The sequence below is a fragment of the Saimiri boliviensis genome, chromosome 12 (genome assembly GCF_048565385.1).
Source record: "Saimiri boliviensis isolate mSaiBol1 chromosome 12, mSaiBol1.pri, whole genome shotgun sequence".
NCBI lineage: Eukaryota > Metazoa > Chordata > Mammalia > Primates > Cebidae > Saimiri > Saimiri boliviensis.
In genome coordinates, this window is record NC_133460.1 from 87,805,597 (window position 1) to 87,824,930 (window position 19,334).

At 37.9% G+C, this 19,334-nt stretch overlaps 1 protein-coding gene across 7 annotated transcripts in view; it reads right to left on the minus strand.

Annotated features, from left to right (window-relative positions):
* Positions 1 to 19,334, minus strand: part of NT5C2 (5'-nucleotidase, cytosolic II) — a 177,423-nt gene that overhangs the window by 56,257 nt on the left and 101,832 nt on the right. For 5 of the 7 annotated variants that reach the window (XM_074382805.1, XM_039465015.2, XM_039465016.2 and 2 more), the window contains one exon: positions 5,100 to 5,173. In XM_074382805.1, coding sequence (XP_074238906.1) covers positions 5,100 to 5,173 — 74 coding nt within the window. Of the gene's footprint in view, positions 1 to 5,099; positions 5,174 to 12,110; positions 14,187 to 19,334 lie in introns of those variants that run through there. The other 2 variants (XM_010333123.3, XM_074382807.1) reach the window with 2 other exon arrangements.

Genomic DNA, 19,334 nt, shown 5'->3' on the forward strand with positions numbered 1-19,334 from the left:
ATGGTTTTTAAAGGAGAATTTCCCTGCACAAGCTCTCTCTTGTTTGCTGCTGCCATGTGAGACATGCCTTTCACCTTCTTCCATGATTGTAGGGAATCCTTGGCCACTTGGAACTATAAATCCATTAAACCTCTTTCTGGCTGGGCACAGTGGCACACACTTGTAATCCCGGCACTTTGGGAAGCCAAGGTGGGCAGATCACCCGAGGTCAGGAGTTTGAGACCAGCCTGGCCAACATAGAAAAACTCTGTCTCTACTAAAAATGCAAAAGTTAGCTGGGCACAGTGGCAGATGCCTATGATCCCAGCTACTCGGGAGGCTGAGGCAGGAGAATTGCTTGAACCCAGGAGGTGGAGGTTGCAGTGAGCCAAGATCGCGCCACTGCACTCCAGCCTGGATGACAGAGCAAGACTCTGTCTCAAGCAAACAAACAAACAAAAACTCTTGTAAATTTCCCAGTCTCAAGTATGTCTTTATCAGCAGTGTGAAAGCAGACTAAAAAACTGTTTCTATTTATATGAAAATCTCAATAAACTTTCATTATCCAAAATGATAATTTAAACATTACATACCTATACATACATGCACACTTAGGTTTGAATCTTGGTTCAGCTGCAACATAACTAAATGTCCTTGGACAAAGTATTTAATGTCTCAGTGTCATATGTAAAATGGAGATGATAGCAGTAAGTGATTAATAGGGTTTCTGTAAATATTAAGTAACAGATGTGAATGACAGAATCCAAGTATTAAATGAGATAATCTATGTAAAGCAACTGGAACACGGCCTGGCATATAATAAGTACTTAATAAATATTAACAGTTACTGTTAAATATACACAAAGTATATTTGTGTCTAGACTAGGAGAAAGCATTAAAATATGAAGTGGCATTGCAAAAAACAAGAGTAAAAAGAAGAAATCGGCCAGGTGCAGTGGCTCAGGCCTGTAATCCCAGCACCTTAGGAGGCCAAGGTGGGTGGATCACAAGGTCAAGAGATTGAGACCATCCTGGCCAACATGGTGAAACCCTGTCTCTACTAAAAATACAAAAATTAGTTTGGCATGGTGGCTCTCACCTGTAGTCCCAGCTACTCAGGAGGCTGAAGCAGGAGAATCGCTTGAACCCAAGAGGCAGAGGTTGCAGTGAGCCGAGATCACGCCACTGCACTATAGCCTGGTGACAGAGCAAGACTCCGTCTCAAAAAAACAAAACCAAAAGGAAGAAAAAGAAATCATAAGGTACATTAAAGTTTAGAGACAGATTCAGTTAGAGAGACAGAGAGAGAGAGAGAGAGAGAGAGAGTGTATGTGTGTGTGTGTGTGTGTGTGTGTGTGTGTGTGTGTGTGTGTGACACAGTCTCACTCTGTTGCCCAGGCTGGAGTGCAGTGGCAGGATCTCAGCTCACTGCAACCTCTGCCTCCTGGATTCAAGCAATTCTCCCTCCTCAGCCTCCTGAGCAGCTGAGACTACAGGCACACACCACCACCACGCCCAACTAATTTTCGTATTTTTTGGTAGAGATGGGGTTTCACCCTGTTGGGCAAGCTAGTCTCAAACTCCTGACCTCAAGTAATCCGCCTGCCTCAGCCTCCCAAAGTGCTGGGATTACAAGCATAAGCCACTGCACCTGGCTGATTCAGTGACTTTTTCAATACACAAAAGAGTTTATTTTTTCATTATTCTGTGGGAAAATGTATTATCTCAGTTTTCAGTAACAAAATGTGCCAGGCACATTATAGATTCTCAATAGTCACTGAATTGAACTATATCAATGTAATGAGATTGTCTTAATAAACAAGGAAAAAAGGTTTGTCACTTTTTGACCCCATTAACTTCTATTTCTCCTTTAGACAGTCTCTTTCAGTGACCACATTATCTCACCATTCCTTTCCCTAGAGAGTTAGAATTCTTTTTTTTTTTTTTTTTTTTTTTTGAGATGGAGTCTCACTCTGTCGCCCAGGCTGGAGCACAGTGGTGCAGTATCAGCTCACTGCAACCTCCGCCACCCAGGTTCAAGCAATTCTCCTGCCTCAGCCTCCCGAGTAGCTGGGACTACAGGCATGTGCCACCAGGCCCAGCTAATTTTTTTTAACCTTAGGAGAGACGGGGTTTCACCGTGTTAGCCAGGGTGGTCTTGATTGCCTGACCTCATGATCCACCCACCTCAGCCTACCAAAGTGCTGGGATTACAGGCCTGAGCCACCACACCTGGCTGAAAGCTAGAATTTTTTTTTTTTCTTGAGATGGGGTTTCGCTCTTGTTACCCAGGCTGGAGTGCAATGGCACGATCTCGGCTCACTGCAACTTCCACCTCCTGGGTTCAGGCAATTCTCCTGCCTCAGCCTCCTGAGTAGCTAGGATTATAGGCACGCGCCACCATGCCCAGCTAATATTTTTTTTGTATTTTTAGTAGAGACGGGGTTTCACCATGTTGACCAAGATGGTCTCGATCTCTTGACCTCGTGATCCACCCGCCTCGGCCTCCCAAAGTGCTGGGATTACAGGCTTGAGCCACCACACCCGGCCGACTAGAATTATTAAAAGTAGAATGTAGGATTTTCTCCCCATTTGAACAGTAAGATCTACATTGAGAAAGTATAGTGCTCTCCACTGCTTTCTAACAAGTGCTCCTAAAAGTGTGACAAATTAGGAAAACATTAAATGCGGCAAAAATAAACATAAGGCAATAGAAAAACAAATAAATGACTGAGTATGGAGAGAAGAAAAAAATTCAAATCAAGAACTGTATATTTTTAATGTAGTACTTGTTTGGTAAAAAAAAAATTATGGCCATATCTATGTGGCAAATACCCCCATATTTTCATTTTTGAACACATATTATTCATTTAATTTGTAGCCTAAATTGAATGTCAAACTGCAGTTTGTCTAATTTGAGATGGAAACTGGTTTCCTAATACTGTTTTATAAATAGTTCCTGAAGAAGTCTATTTATACATTTTAAGGTTTTTGTGTAAATACAAAATTTTTTAGAGATAATTTCTGAAAGATCGTCTGTGAAACTACAGCCATTAGCTCTAGTTCACACACACATGCTTGTGAAACTATACAAGTACATATGTGCAAGCACATATGCTCAACTTGACCTCTCAACCCTACTACTTCTTCAATATTTTCACCAGCTTGAAAATATTTTACTAAGTTCTGAAAAGATGTTATAACTATTGATTAATACATTGACTCTTTCAAATGTATCTTAGAGGAGGAAGGGAAAAACAGCAAAGTGCTGGTGTTTAAGGGCTATGGGATAATGAATAAAACTAATGGCTCTAGTTTTTTGTTTGTTTGGTTTTAAAAGCTTTATAATTTATTTAACAAAAAAGTATGTGGAAACTTAAACACAAAGTTTACATAAGTAAGAGACCATGAGATGGTACCCAATGTCCCACATCCTCCTAAGGACAAAACATGCTGATGAAAACATCTACAAAAACTAAAGATTCCACAAGCTAAAGAAGTTCATCTTTTCCATATTTGTCATGCAGTTTCAATGACTTCTTGCCCAGTCCTCCATATAATTGCAACTGACCACTGGGAAGACTGGCTAAATTCCTGCATATATCCTAGGTACCGTAAAGCAACCCTAGTACATCTCTGAGTTTTTTGTTTGTGTTTTTTTAAGTTCTGGGATACATGTGCAAAACATGCAGGTTACATAGGTATACATGTACCATGGTGGTTTGCTGCACCTATCAACCTGTCATCTAGGTTTTAAGCCCCACATGCATTAGACATTTGTCCTAATGATCTCTTTCCCTTTGCTCCCCACCCCACAACAAGCCCCAATGTGTGATGTTCCCCTCCCTGTGTTCATGTGTTCTCATTGTTCAACTCCCACTTATGAGTAAGAAAATGTGGTGTTCGGAGCCAGGCGTGGTGGCTCAAGCCTGTAATCCCAGCACTTTGGGAGGCCAAGGTGGGTGGATCACGAGGTCAAGAGATCGAGACCATCCTGGTCAACATGGTGAAACCCCGTCTCTACTAAAAATACCAAAAATTAGCTGGGCATGGTGGCACATGCCTGTAATCCCAGCTACTCAGGAGGCTGAGGCAGGAGAATTGCCTGAACCCAGGAGGCAGAGGTTGCGGTGAGCCGAGATGGCGCCACTGCACTCCAGCCTGGGTAACAAGAGCGAAATTCCGTGTCACAAAAAAACAAACAAACAAACAAAAAAAAAAGAAAGAAAGAAAGAAAATGTGGTGTTCGGTTTTCTGTTCCTGTGTTAGTTTGCTGAGAATGATAGCTTCCAGCTTCACCCATATCCCTGTCAAGGACATGAACTCCTTCTTTTTTACAACCACGGCTCTCGTTTTTAAAAAGCCTTATACATATTATGTGTGCAATCATTCCAATGGAAAATAAACACCTTTCACATCTGTGTTAAGAATAGCATATTGGCTGGACATGGTGGCTCACACCTGTAATCCCAGCACTTTGGGAGGCCAAGGTGGGAGGATCACCTGAGGTCAGGAGTTTGAGACCAGCCTGGCCAACATTGTAAAACCCGTCTCTACTAAAAATACAAAAATTAGCCAGGCATGGTGGTGGTACATGACTGTGATCTCAGCTACTCGAGCAGCTGAGACAAGAGAATCGCTTGAACCCAGGAGGGGGAGGTTGCAGTAAGCCAAGATTGTACCATTGCACTCCAGGCTGGATGACAAAAGTGAAACTCTGTCTCAAAAAAATAATAATAATAACAACAACATATTAAAATTTTTAACTGATAAAAGTTTATCTGTGGAAGGTACAAAATCTCATACCTAAAGAATAGTTAAAAGTCAAAAATGCCCAAATATACATATCAATGTATGACTTTACCATATAATTTCTTACCAGGGTCTCTAAAATAGAAAAATTTACTACTTGTTCTATGTATAAAAACTCATGAGCCATATCTCAAGGATATCTGATAATTTCAATATTCACAAATCTTAGTGGAAGCAGCCTGATAATGAAAGCTTCTGGCAGCCAAATACATGATTAAGTCAGCAAATGTTTATTGAACTACCTACTGCAAATCCACTGTGTTATACTCAAAGCAGCAGTTCTTAAGCAATCAGAAATTGCTACTCACCAGCAAGGGTGTAATCCATATCAAAACCAAAACACTTTATCTTTTCCATGGCTAAGCTTCGATTCACAAACACCCTATAGAAAAGAATTTTTAAAAAAAATCTCAATTAAAAATAAATTCTCAAGTTTAATAAAGTTATATGGCTGTTTTTCTAGATTTTCTCATTTTTTCCAACCAATTGTTTAAACTTTTAAAATTATATACTAAGATGTATAATAAAACATGTTGTCCAATATACTTACCTTGGGACACATATGCACAGTGAAATTATTAATACAGTCAAATAAATTAACATACCCATTATCCCATATAGTTACCTTTCTTTCTTTGTGGTACAAGTACTTAAAATCTACTGTCTTGGCAAATTACCAGTATATAATACAATATTATTAAATATAGTCCTCATGCTATACATTAGATCTCTTAGACTTATTCATCCAACATAACTACAACTTCACACCCTTTGATCTACATCTTTCTATCCTTCCCCAACACTGTTTTGTTTTATTTTTTTAGGGCAGAGTCACTCTGTCACCCAGGCTGGAGTGCAGTGGCACAATCACAAGTCACTGCAGCCTCAGCCTTCTGAACTCAGGAGATCCTCTCACCTCAGCCTCCCCAGTAGCAGGAACTACAGGTGCATGTCATGAAGGCTGGCTAATTTTTTATTTTTGGTAGAGACAGAGTCTCACCTATATTGCTTAGGCTGATCTTGAACTCCTGCTCTCAAGCAATCCTCCTACCACAGCCTCTCAAAGTCCTGGGATTAGAGGCATGAGCCACCATGCCTGACCTCCAATCACTGTTTTGCTCTGTTTGTATGGTTTTGTTTCTTGATTGCTTTTTAGATTCCACATGTGAAATCATGCAGTATTTTTTTTGTGTGTCTGGCTTTTTTCACTTAGCATAATGTCTTCTAGGTTCATCCATGGTGTTGCAAATGGTAGACTCTCCTTTTTTAAGGCTGAATATTCCACTGTGTGTATATATACCACAATTTCTTTATCCATTCATTCAGCCCATAGAGAGATATTTTGTTTTTTTCCATCTCCTGGCTATTGTAAATAATGTTACAATGAACATGGGAGTGCAGATATCTTTATTAAGTAGTGATTTTCTTTCCCTTAGACATATAACCAGAAGAATTGCTGGGTCATATGGCAGGTCTGTTTTCAATTTCTTTAGGAAGCTCTACAGCACTTTTCACAGTGGCTGCATCAATACACATTGCCATCAATAGTTTACAAGGGTTCCCTTTTCACTGCATCCTTGCCAAGACTTATTTCCTATCTTTTTGATAAAAGGCATTCTAATAGGTATGAAATATCTCGTTGTGGTTTTGATTTGTACTTCCCTGATGATTAATGATGTTAAGCACCTTTTCAAATACCTGTTAGCCATTTGCATGTCTGCTTTGGAGAAATATCTACTCAGGACCTTTGCCCATTTTTAGGTTATTCCTTTTTTTGCTATTGTTTGAAGTCCTTATGTATTTTAGATATTAATCCTTTATCAGATACATGGTTCACAAACAGTTTCTCCAAATCCATAGGCTGCCTTTTTTTTTTTTTTTTTTTTTTTTTTCCCCTGAGATACGAGTCTCACTCTTGTCACCCAGGTTGGAGTGCAGTGGTGCAATCTTGGCTTACTGCAGCCTCTGCCTCCCAGGTTCAAGCAATTCTCCTGCCTCAGCCTCCTGAGTAGCTGGGACTACAGGCACGAGTCGCCACACTCGGCTAATTTTTGTATTTTTAGTAGAGATGGGGTTTCACCATGTTGGCCAGGATGGTCTTAATCTCTTGACCTTGTAATCCACCTGCCTTGGCCTCTCGAAGTGCAGGGATTACAGGTGTCAGCCACCACACCTGGCCTGCCTTTTTATTTTATTGTTTCCTTTGCTGTGAAGAAGCTTTTTAGTTTGAGATCGTCCCACTTGTTTTTGCTTTTGTTGCCAGTGCTTTTGGTGTCCTATCCAAAAAAAATCACTGGCAAGACCAATGACATGAAGCTTTTCCTTTGTTCTCTTTTAGATCATCATCTTTTTTTTTTTTCTTTCTGAGACCAAGTCTTGCTCTGTCACTCAACCTAGAGTGCAGTGGAGTGATCTCAGCTCACTGCAACCTCCATCTCATGGATTCAGGTGATTCTCCTGCCTCAGCCTCCTGAGTAGCTGGGATTTTAGGCACCTGCCACCACACCCGGCTAATTTTTGTATTTTTAGTCGAGACGGGATTTCACCATTTTGGCGAGGCTGGTCTCAAACTCCTGACCTGGTGATCCACCCACCTTGGCCTCCCAAAGTGCTGGGAATACAGGCGTGAGCCACTGTGCCCAGCCTCTTTTAGATCCTCTCATTTAAATATCAGTATTAAAATCCCTATTAATAATTATTCAAGACCAGGCACAGTGGCTCACAATTGTAGCATTTTGGGAGGCCAAGGCAGGCAGATGGCTTGAGCTCAAGAGTTCAAGACCAGTCTGGGTAACATGGGGAGACCCCCAACTCCACAAAAAATACAAAGATCAGCCAGGCATGGTGGTGTGCACCTGTGGTCACAGCTACTTGGGAGGCTGAGGTAGGAGGACTGCTTGAGTCTGGGAGATCAAGGTTGCAGTGAGCCAAGATCACACCACTGCACTCTAGCCAAGGTGGAAAAGTGAGACTTTGTTCCCCAAAAATGTAACAAATAAATTAAAAATTAAAAAATAGTATTCAAGTCTTTCTTATACATACAGTAAATAAAATCAGATATTATACAAAAATACACAGATTTGTGTATCACGTCCTGGCATTAAAAATGCCACACATTCAATATTTCAGGGAAGAGGCTCTCCTTTTCAAAGTTTGACCCCATAAAATAAGATTACTTTTGGGATTTTATAAGTTATTAACTTATTAATTTGTAATTTATTTAATAAACAAGGGTCATTTAAAGCCCACCAAAGATATAAATATAGATTCATTAAATAAATTGCTACTGTCTGTTATACTGGATACTTTGATTGAACAAAAGACTACCAGCCATCATTAAACTTATATTGTAATTTACTCTCTTTATCCCTGAGGAACTCGGCCTACTAGGAGACTTATAAGTGAGTATTCAGCAATACAGTAAGTACTATAAAATAACATGGAGGAGAGAGTACCAGTTGTTTAGAGAGGTCAGGAAGAAATGTTTGAACTGAGTATTAATCAGTAGTTTTCCATTAGGAAAACGCAAGAAAAGCAATGCAGGAAAAATAACCAAGCAAGAAAAAGGTTTACAGTAAACTACAAATCATTTATTGTGGCTGAAGTTGAGCTTTCTTTGGTTTTGCTTCTCTGTTTTCACAGAAAGAGATTTGCTATGGGGCTAGGATGGGGGAAGGAGCAATTAAAGCTATCAAAGGTTAGTAGGGGTCAAAATCATGATGATTTTGTATGCCACATTAGGGAATTTGGACTTTCTCCTGCATTTAAGACCAAAATATCAGATTTTAAGTAAATGAAATAAGCAGAAAGATCACTACGGAGACATAGGGAAAACTGAACATATAATAACATGGTAGATTATCATCATAATGGTCTTTCAAGGTAAGTTTTAAACATCTATAAAAATAAGTACTGGGTATAGTGGCTCACGCCTGTAATCCCAGTACCCTGGGAGGCCGAGGCGGGTGGATCGCTTGAGCACAGGAGTTCAAGACCAGCCTAGGCAATATGGCAAAACCCTGTCTCTACAAAAAATACAAAAAAAAAAAAAAAGCTGGGTGTGGTGGCACGTGCCTATACGTCCCAGCTACTTGGGAGGCTGAAGTGGGATCTCCTGAGCCTGAGAGGTTGTAATGAGCCAAGATTGTACCACTGCACTCCAGCCTGGGTGACAGACTGAGTATCTGTCTCAAAAAGAAAAAAAAAAGACTAGAAAAGAGAAAGAAAATAAGGTTATCCTTTCCACCTGATCCTCAGCTTGGCAGCCAAAGTTAAAACTGCATGGCTTCTCCTCTTATTATCAAACCTTTTATTTGCCTTCATTTCATAAGTAACTGTAAGAAGTTAAAAAGATACAATTCAGTGGATCCCAAAACTACAGTGTACATCAAAATCACAATCACCTAAGTAACTCGCTAATATCAGATCTTCTACTGATATTTACCTCACCATTTTAAAATGTCTAATTTATATATGTTTCTTATTCGTTTTCAAGACAGGTTCTTACTCTGTCGCCCAGGCTGGAGTGCAGTGGTGTGATAATGGCTCACTTGCTGTCTCAACCTCCCAGGCTCACGTTATCCTCCTACCTCAGCCTCAGCCTCCCAAGTAGCTGGGACCACAGGTACACACCACCACACTCAGCTATTTTTCTTTTTATTTTTTTTTTCTTTGTAGAGACAGCCTTGGAGTCTTTTTTAAAAAGGAGTTTGGGACCAGGAGTGGTGGCTCATGCCTGTAATCCCAGAACTTTGGGAAGCCAAGATGGGAGGACTGCTTGAGCCCAGGAGTCTAAGACCAGCCTGGGCAATATGGTGAGACCTTATCTCTACAAAAACTAAAAAATTAGCCAGGTATAGTGGCACATGCTTGTAGTTCAGCTACTCAGGAGGCTGAGGCAGGAAGATCACCTGAGCCCAGGAGGTCAAGGCTGCAGTGAACTGAAATTGTGCCGCTGCACTCTAGCTTGGGCAACAGAGTAAGACCCTATCTCAAACAAACAAACAAAAACACCTTCCAACCTCCAATCCCCAAACATATCACCTTCTAATATTTCATCAAATATCACCCTGCTATTACTGATAAAAGCATCTACTTTATTTTCCCAGTTATGTAAATCTTTTTGAAAGTACAACAAGGATAAAAGACAAAACAATGGTTGTAACTCTAGAAACTAAATGTCACTACTGAAGGCTTTTCACCAACTGGATCAAATCCTTGATCAGGCCCTAACAGCTGACATGCCTAAAATATTCTATGGAAATACATGCAGGAATGGATTGGGGAAGATTTTTTTTTCCCTTGTGATGCAATCCAGGAGAGAAATACATAGAACCACATAATAAAAGAAATGGCTTTGACTCTCATAGAAGAAAGATGCTGCCGGGCACAGTGGCTCAAGCCTGTAATCCCAGCACTTTGGGAGGCCGAGGCGGGTGGATCACAAGGTCAAGGGATCAAGACCATCCTGGTCAACATGGTGAAACCCCGTCTCCACTAAAAATACAAAAAATTAGCTGGGCATGGTGGCGCGTGCCTATAATCCCAGCTACTTAGGAGGCTGAGGCAGGAGAATTGCCTGAACCCAGGAGGCAGAGGTTGCGGTAAGCCGAGATCGCGCCATTGCACTCCAGCCTGGGTAACAAGAGCGAAACTCCGTCTCAAAAAAAAAAAAAAAAGAAAGATGCTAGCTGGCTTCAGGTACAGCTAACATCACAGGAAAAAAGAGATTTTGCTGCTAATGTCACTCAATCAGTGCTTAAGATGGAAAGAAACTATCAACAGTCCCAGCCAAGTACCAGCTTCTTTCTTTGTTAGAAAATCTATCACATACGTATATTTTTAAGGATATAAAGGCTATAATGTACCTTTATTATCTATGTAAACTCTAGGAATAACAATTTCAGGAATATGAAAGTCTGGTTTTGCCAAAATAATCACTGCTAAATAGCCATCAAATTGCACTTCTCTCCTCTTTAACCTAGTCACATTAACTATTCAATCAACACATTCATTGTCTACTACAAAGCAATTACCGTTTTCTGACATACGTCATAGAAGCTGTTCTTTAGGGAGCAGAAAGAGCTAAGACAGAGTTTATAAGAGTCTAATATTAGAAAATAAGATGTTTTCCTAATAAGTTCTACCAAATGTCCTTTATCTTTTCATTTTCATTCAAAATAAATACTCTAACTACAAAAGCAATTCCTGAACTTACAATCACTCCTGTCTCCCCCAATTCATTTCTATTATGTTTATAAAAATGAAAAGCCTTACATATAGTCTCATCTTTCCTTTTCTTTCCCTAATTTAGGCTACAAAACATGAGGGGAGGGGCAATATGGAATTAAATCTAATTTGTTGTATGAATATTTAAAGTGCATAAGCAAAGCTATAATGGTAAAATAGAACAGCTGTATTATAGAGAATTGCAATAAGCCAAATAGAGTTATTTGGCTATATAGTCCATGGTTTACAAAGATAATAAACACCCAAATGCTTAAAGTATGCACTGACTTCAGCATAGAGGCAGCCTTAAACATGAAATACCATGCCTCCAGGATATAGTCTTCAAGAGAAAGTAATCTCTTGGCCTCAAACTACTGACTATTCTTCACTGAGGTTACAGCAAAACAAAGTGTTAGGTATTATATCAACTAAAAGGTACTGTATCAATTACAAGGCTGGCCCACTGCCCCATCGCACATTTCAAAACAAAAAGACTTATCTGCTTGAGGAATCCAAAAATTTCTATTGGTCTCAGGACCTTAACTGTACCTTTGCCAATGCCAGTTTACGGTGTCACATTTCTAAATTATTAACAAGTGGAACATACTCCACCCCGTGCTCAAGAGCTTGAACATATCTGCGAAATTAATTTCCCGAAGTTTGCTTTTGAAAAAGCATAAACTTGCCACCCCACAAAGCATGACTAAACTAAGCATCCAGTCTTAAAGCACAATTAACCAGCAATTCCAACATACTAAGTCATTTGTAAGTTGCAGATTTAAGCACTAACCAGAAAAACAATTTCTAGGTGACAGGAACACTAAAAAACCAAGCACAGACTTCAATAATAAAGACAAACATAACAGCTTTGATTATCATATCCCACAGCAGTTACGACATGAAACTTAAATAAACTCTATCCAAGTAAATATAAATATTAACCATAAGAAATAAAGCCATTAATATAATATGCTTTAGGAATAGGGATCTAATATTCTCACACTTAAGTAACATGAACATGCAATTTATTAAATTTTAATTTTGTAAATAGCAATCTTTGAGATTTAACTTGTAATTCAAAGCAGCATTACCTCATCTGTCACTGGTTGCCGTTTTGAAAAGTGTGAAACTATCTGAGTCAACTAGTTCTTGAAGTCACATAACAAAATTCTTCGTAAAGTCCCTAGTATAGTTTTTTTGTGACTTAACTTCAAGAAGCTTAGTCTGTATCAGGCCTTTCAGAATCATGTATCTTCCGAGACAGTGCTGGAGAAAACACCTCTGTGTCTAATTTAACTTGTCACTGGATATCACTGTTGCTCCACACAAATCCATTTGGAATAGAATTTCTTTGGCAGTGGTGAACTTTATCTGTAACTCCTCCCATTGCCTAGGAGTCACAATTTCCTGGCCAAGTGCCCAACGACAGTTACTGCAACAACAAATGAGACTAAGGATTCAAGTATAAAATCTTCCTGGGCATCTGTTTTCCTTATGGGTTTGCATAATTACACATTCAAAATTTGCTACAATCAAGAAAAGAAAAAGTTACAAGTGCTTTTTGAGAGGACAAACTGAAATTATAAACTAAAAAGTATGTGTCTGGATATATGTATATTTTTACTTAATAGAAAATGCTATAATGTTTATTTTTTGTTGAAAACCCAATCTCCAAACTAGTTCCTACTTCTGCTACTGGCACTCCCATTTTCCAATTCAAGCTTAAAATCTAGTTATTATCTTTTGATTCTTTCTTCTTCAAATCCACATCCAATCATCTCATGTGCCTTCATTTAAATTACCAAATGTCTCTGGAATCCAATCTTCCATTCAATTCACAATGCTAACAACATGTCCAGGTCCTCATTAGTCCAGCAATCATCTCCCAATTGCTCTGTCCTCACACTAATGCCAAATTAATTGCTTTGAAGCAGTGCTACTCAAAGAGTGGTCCACAGACCAAGGCTAGCTTATGAACATTTGTTACTAACTCATGATATGACACATACAGAAATTCTAAGTCTTAAGAAACTTTTATAGTAATTTGACAGAGAAATTTTGTTTGTTGAATGTAGAAATAAACAGGTAGGCTTACATTTTGTGTCTTCATTTTTCTTGTAATTCATTTTTATTTTCTAAACATGTCCATTTGAAACGGACTGGAAAAAAATTGTTTATACACTGGTCCTCCCCTCACAGATCATTTGAGAAGCACTGTCCTAAAGCCTAGATCCAATCACATCACTCTCTTAAGAACCCTCAGTCATCGTTCACTACTTACCCAATTAATAAACTGAAATTCTTGGATCTTCAAGTTCAAAACGTTTCACCATTTTGTCAAAATCAGTTTGATCTTATGTTGTGCCACATCATGCACCTTTAGCTCTAGTAATCATAGCCAGCTACTTGCTATTTCCTAAATATGCCCTAATGCTTTGTTTATATTGTTTTCCCTATACTTAAAAGGACCACTCAGTTGCCTCTCATTTACTATTCAAGACCCTGGATCTCAAGTGATTTTGTCAAGGAACTATTAATATTCTGGTTGTGCCACAGTACTATGTGAGAGTAATGTCTCTGGGTCTCATTACTTTTGCATCAACAACTAAAATTCTATAAAGTTGTGACCCAAGTGAGAGGTTTAAATATTCAAAATTCCCTATTTTGACACTTACTATATATTGTCATATACATAAAATATGGTAGTTCTCTTATTCTTTACTTGATTATTAACTTTGAGACCAGGATTTATAATCTTCCCAATACCTAACATAGGGCGTTGTAATAGCAGACACAATATTTAACTGAATTAAAAATTAAGCTTAAACTAGAAATTTAATAGGAGTTCGTGGTTGCCAGAGTCTGTGGAGAGGAGGGAACCAAGGAGTTTCTGCTAACGGGTACAGGGTTTCTTGTAGGGGTAATGAAATGTTCTAAAATTAGATAGTGGTATTTGCTGCACAACTCTGCGAATATACTAAAACCACAGAATTGTATGCTTTAGAAAGGTGAATTGAACGGTATGTGAATTGCATTTCGATAAAGCTGTTATTACAAAAGAGTAATAGGAAGACCTCATCTTCCATTATGTCTCCATCCCTCATAAAAAGTATGTTTAATTATATAAGATATATTATAGGTAAGAACTTTATGAAATGAATTCTTAAAAATTCAAAGTTCAAATATCATGGACATACAGACACAAAAAGAAATTTTGGGTTAGATTCTAAAAACAACAGACAGCTAGTAGTATTAATTTTCTTTCATAAATTCTAACCAATAACTTCTTACTAATTTTTTTTAACATTTTCTCTGAGAAACATCAAGAGGTATACATTTTGTTTATTACATTGTGTCAAGAGAACAGCAGCCCATGCATTAAAAACCTGAACAGTGCTTCGCTTCGGCAGCACAGAGACTAAAAATCTCAACAAATGCGTTACGACATATAAAACGTGAATTAATTATAATACTCATTTTGGCTGGGCACGGTGGCTCACGCTTGTAATCCCAGCACTTTGGGAGGCCGAGGCGGGTGGATCACGAGGTCAAGAGATCGAGACCAACCTGGTCAACATAGTGAAACCCCGTCTCTACTAAAAATACAAAATATTAGCTGGGCATGGTGGCGCGTGCCTGTAATCCCAGCTATCCCAGGAGGCTGAAGCAGGAGAATTGCCTGAACCCAGGAGGTGGAGGTTGCGGTGAGCCGAGATGGCGCCATTGCACTCCAGCCTGGGTAATGAGCGAAAACTCCGTCTCAAAAAAAAAAAAAAAAAAAAAAAAAAATTATAATACTCATTTTATTCACTCATGTACTCAATATCCAAAAGTTCCAAAGAAAAGTCTGTATGGAGAAATACATAGAACAAAACTTAAGATGATTAATATTTAAAATGCCATCAATTGTAAAACGTACCCATATTATATACTAGTAAGAAAAGAGGAAAAATGGCCAGGCGTGGTGGCTCATGCCTGTAATTATAGCACTTTGGGATCACGAGGTCAAAAGATTGAGACCATCCTGGCCAACATGGTGAAACCCCATCTCTACTAAAAACACAAAAATTAGCTGGGCATGGTAGCGCATGCCTCGGGAGGCTGAGGCAGGAGAATCACTTGAACCTGTGAGGCGGATTTCTGAGATCTCGCCACTGCACTCCAGCCTGGAGACAGAGCAAGACTCTGTCTCAAAAAAAAAAAAGTGGGGGGTGGGGAGATGCCAAGTCAGAGCCTAGTAGGAGATTCCACATAAAGCTAGGATATCAAAAGGGCTATACCAGGCGTCCCCAAACTACGGCCCACAGGCCGCATGCGGCCCCCTGAGACCATTTATCCGGCCGCCGCACTTCAGGAAGGGGCACCTCTTTCATTGGTGGTCAGTGAGAGGAGCACAGTATGTGGCGGCCCCCCAACGGTCTGAGGGACAGTGAACTGGCCCCCCTGTGTAAAAAGTTTGGGGACGCCTGGGCTATACTCATACGAGGATATAGGAGAAATGTATCTGGCAACATAGAAGGCCCCACAAAGAAATCTGTACATCTCAGCCTTAACTGTACATCGCTTTTCTATTTTGCACAGAGTCCAGGGAGGGGGAAAATCTCCCCGAGAATTTGAATAAGTCAGTCTTGTAGCTGTAGGCTGTGCTCTGAATTGATGCTACCAGAACGGCTGATATATTCCCCAGGTTGCCAAAAGAAAAGAAAGCAAATCCTCTCTGGAAGAACTCAACGTGAATTCTAGGTGGTACATTGCTAGACAAAGCCCAGCTGCAGGGATATTTAAATGTAAAAGAATGTCTATCTTAAAAATGATAAAATAATAGGAGTACTAATGATAATGTAGACTCTCTTTCCATCAAAGGTTTTAAAGCACACTTTAAGGAGATTCATCAAAAATATTTAAGGAAAAGACATTAAAATTCCTTTCACCTTCATTCTCAAATGAAGAAATTGTGATAATGGGAGAAGGATGGTGGAGAGGGCTGACTGCCAAATCAGGAAAATACACAAGTTATGGGAAAAACCAGGACAATACCAGTACTTCTGAAAATATATTTACTATTCTAAAATCTCAATCTAATTAAGTATAGGTTTTTCGAATCCCTTTTTTCCTATTTGCCTCTAAATTGGTTTTCACTTTTTCTCTACAATTTTTGAAAGACCAGTGTATAGGAGGATCATTCATAAAATGTAACAAAATTTCAGGGTTAAACTCTGTGAGATAGAAATTGAAAAGAAAATATGATTATCCATGTTAGCGTAAGGCCAAGTTAACAAGGGTACTGTGCCTATATTGGAAGAAAGGTCAAAACCCAGAATTTAAAATAAAAGTAATAAATTTCACTTTGGCCTTTTACCTAAAAAAAAAACAGCAACTCTAGTAATTTAAAAAAAAAAGGGCACTCTAACAACTCTAAAGGACTAATTCAATCATGACACTGCAAGGAGAGTGTATTTTTCCCTGCAATACATATCCTAGGAGCACCCATATTTTCCCAAAGATATCCCTTTGAAAATGAATAATCAACAACCACTTTATTTAGAAAATTTTAAATCAGCAGGTTGAGGAGCTTCTCTAGTCTCATTCCTCCACCAACTTTATCAAGGTATCATTTACATAAAATAACATGCACCCACTTCAAATGATAATTTTGGTGTGTTCTGAGAACTGTATACACTCATGCAGCACTACTGCAATCAAGATGTAGAGTATTTTCTTCAATCCAAAAAATTCCTTCATGTCCTATACCCTCCCCAGCCCCTGGCCTTGAGCTACCACTTAACTGTACTTTCTGTCACCAGGGTTTTCATATAAATGAAATCAAACATTATTTTGTCATGTGCCTAACTTCTTTTACTTAGTATAATACTTCTGAGATTCATCCGTGTTGTTGCATATATGGAAACTAGTTCTTTTATTCCTATTTCATTGTATGGATATACCACAATTTGTTTGTCCATTCAGTTAATGGGCATTTGGGTTGTTTCCAGCTTTCGACTGTTATAAATAATGCCACTATGAACAGTCACATACAAATTTATGTGTGCATCTTTTAATTTCTCCTGGGTAAATATCTAAAAGTGGAATTACAAGGTCATATGTTAAGCAGATGTTTAACTTAAAAAGAGATTGCCAAAACTCTTTTCTATTTTGCACTCTTATTAGCAATCCGTAAGTGTTACCATTGCTCCACACTGTCAGTGTTTTTAATTGTAGCCATTTTAGTGTGTGTGCAGTAGTATCTCATTGTAGTTTTAATCTGTATTTCCCTAATGACCAATAATATCTTTTCAAATCCACTTTTGTAAAGCATCAACTCAAATCTTTTGCCCGTTTTTAAACTGGGTTGTCTTATCATTTAATTACAAGAGTTCTTCATATATTTTGGATCCAAGTCCTTTATCGGATATAAATATATTCAGAATATTTTCTCCCAGTCTGTGGCTTGCCTTTAAATATTCTTAATGATGTCTTTCAAGAAGCAGAGATTTGATTTTTTTAAATCTTGATGAAGCCCAACTTACCAATTTTGTCTAATAATTTTTATTCAGTTTATCTAAGAAATCTGTACCTCATTTGGGATCACAAAGATTATATTTATGACCCATTTTATGTTATTTTAATGTATGGTTTGAGGTAAAGGTCAAGGTTTATTTTTTACCTACATAAATATTCAGTTGTTCCAGTACGCCTGTTAAAAACACCTCTCACCACTGAATTAGCTTAACTTCTTTGCTGAAAATCAACTGATTATATATGTGTGGGTCTATGAACTCCCCCATTTGGTTCCATGATCTATATCCCTATCTTAATGCTAATATCACACTGTCATAATTATCATAGGTTTGCATAAAGCTCAAGTATAATTTTTGGTGATTTAACTGTATTAACAATCTTTGCCTATTACTATTAGGAAAATATTTCACAGGTATCAAATAACAAATGGTACTAAATGTCAATATCACACTTAGGAAAACAATGAATATAAGAATTCTTTTCTGCATTAGTTTGCTAGAAAAAAAAGATTTAAAAAAATTCTTTTCATCCCAAAGCACAAAATGTATTCATTTATTTCTAAAGATACCACAGAGAATAAAAGTTAATTTATTTCATTTGTATACTTTACATACTTCAAATGCACTTATTTTTCAGACACTATAGACATCGTCCCAGAGACTCCTAAAGATAAATCTAAAAGAGTATCTCTGTCCTTATAGTGTCCTAGAGGGGTAATATAAGTCCCTCTAACTTTAACTAACCAAGTCTAACATATACTTTACCACAGCGTAAAAATTAGTACTGACAACTTCCCAAGAACTTTAATCGCATCTAGAAATACAATTCATTTTAAATCTACAAACTATAATAGCTTTACAAACAACTAGGAGTACAAGATTGACAAATATACCAGCATCCGTAATAGTCCTTATCATAAAAATGGTTTAACAACTACCTATGTATAGCCAGTGATAGAAGGAAAGAAAATGTACCAACCTAAAAAGGCCGTCCTTTCATAATTTTCACACTTAAAAAAAAACTAATTTCTAGTGATGTCATAAAAGGTCTAAAAATAATACAGAATTACTTATACCCCTGGTTGTTCTCATTATTCAATAATGAAGTTTAAAAATAGCAGCAAAGTGGGCCAATTTTATTTTGCTCATAATCAATACATGATTAGATTTAAATGATTTTAAATGTGAGACTCTGGAACCACTTCACATTTTCTTACAGAAGAAAAAAACTAGAAAAAGAATTAATAGATTCCAGAAAAATAAAAACTAAACTTTTACTGTATTTTTAAAGGTTTTTTTTTTGAGAGATTTATGTCCTATTTTATCAAAAGAAACATCTCTTTAAAATTAATCAGATCTAGTTATGCTTGAAGGCTAGAAATGAAATAACCAATAGTATGCAGTTATTAACTTATCACTTATTACAGTGGTCACAAAAAGAGAATCAGTAATAATTCAGACTCTGAGACATAAGAGAAACTAATATAAAAACAATAAAAACCTAACACAGAACAATCTTATATTGCAAAGCAAATTAGAAAAGGGAATTCTACTCTAAATTATTTTTGGCCTACGCTGCTCAGAAACAAACAAAATCATAAGCTGCTTTTCACTAAATATTTCACACCATTTTCTAAAGGTACTACTTATTTTTAAAAGCCTTTCAATTTTTAAGCTTCCCTTCATTCTTTGGTAAACCTCCACTATTTGCTTCCAATCTTGACAAATACATTTTGCAGAAAAACCAAATGAATTTACCACAGAGTAAACAAAGTGCGTATATCTTACAAAATTCCT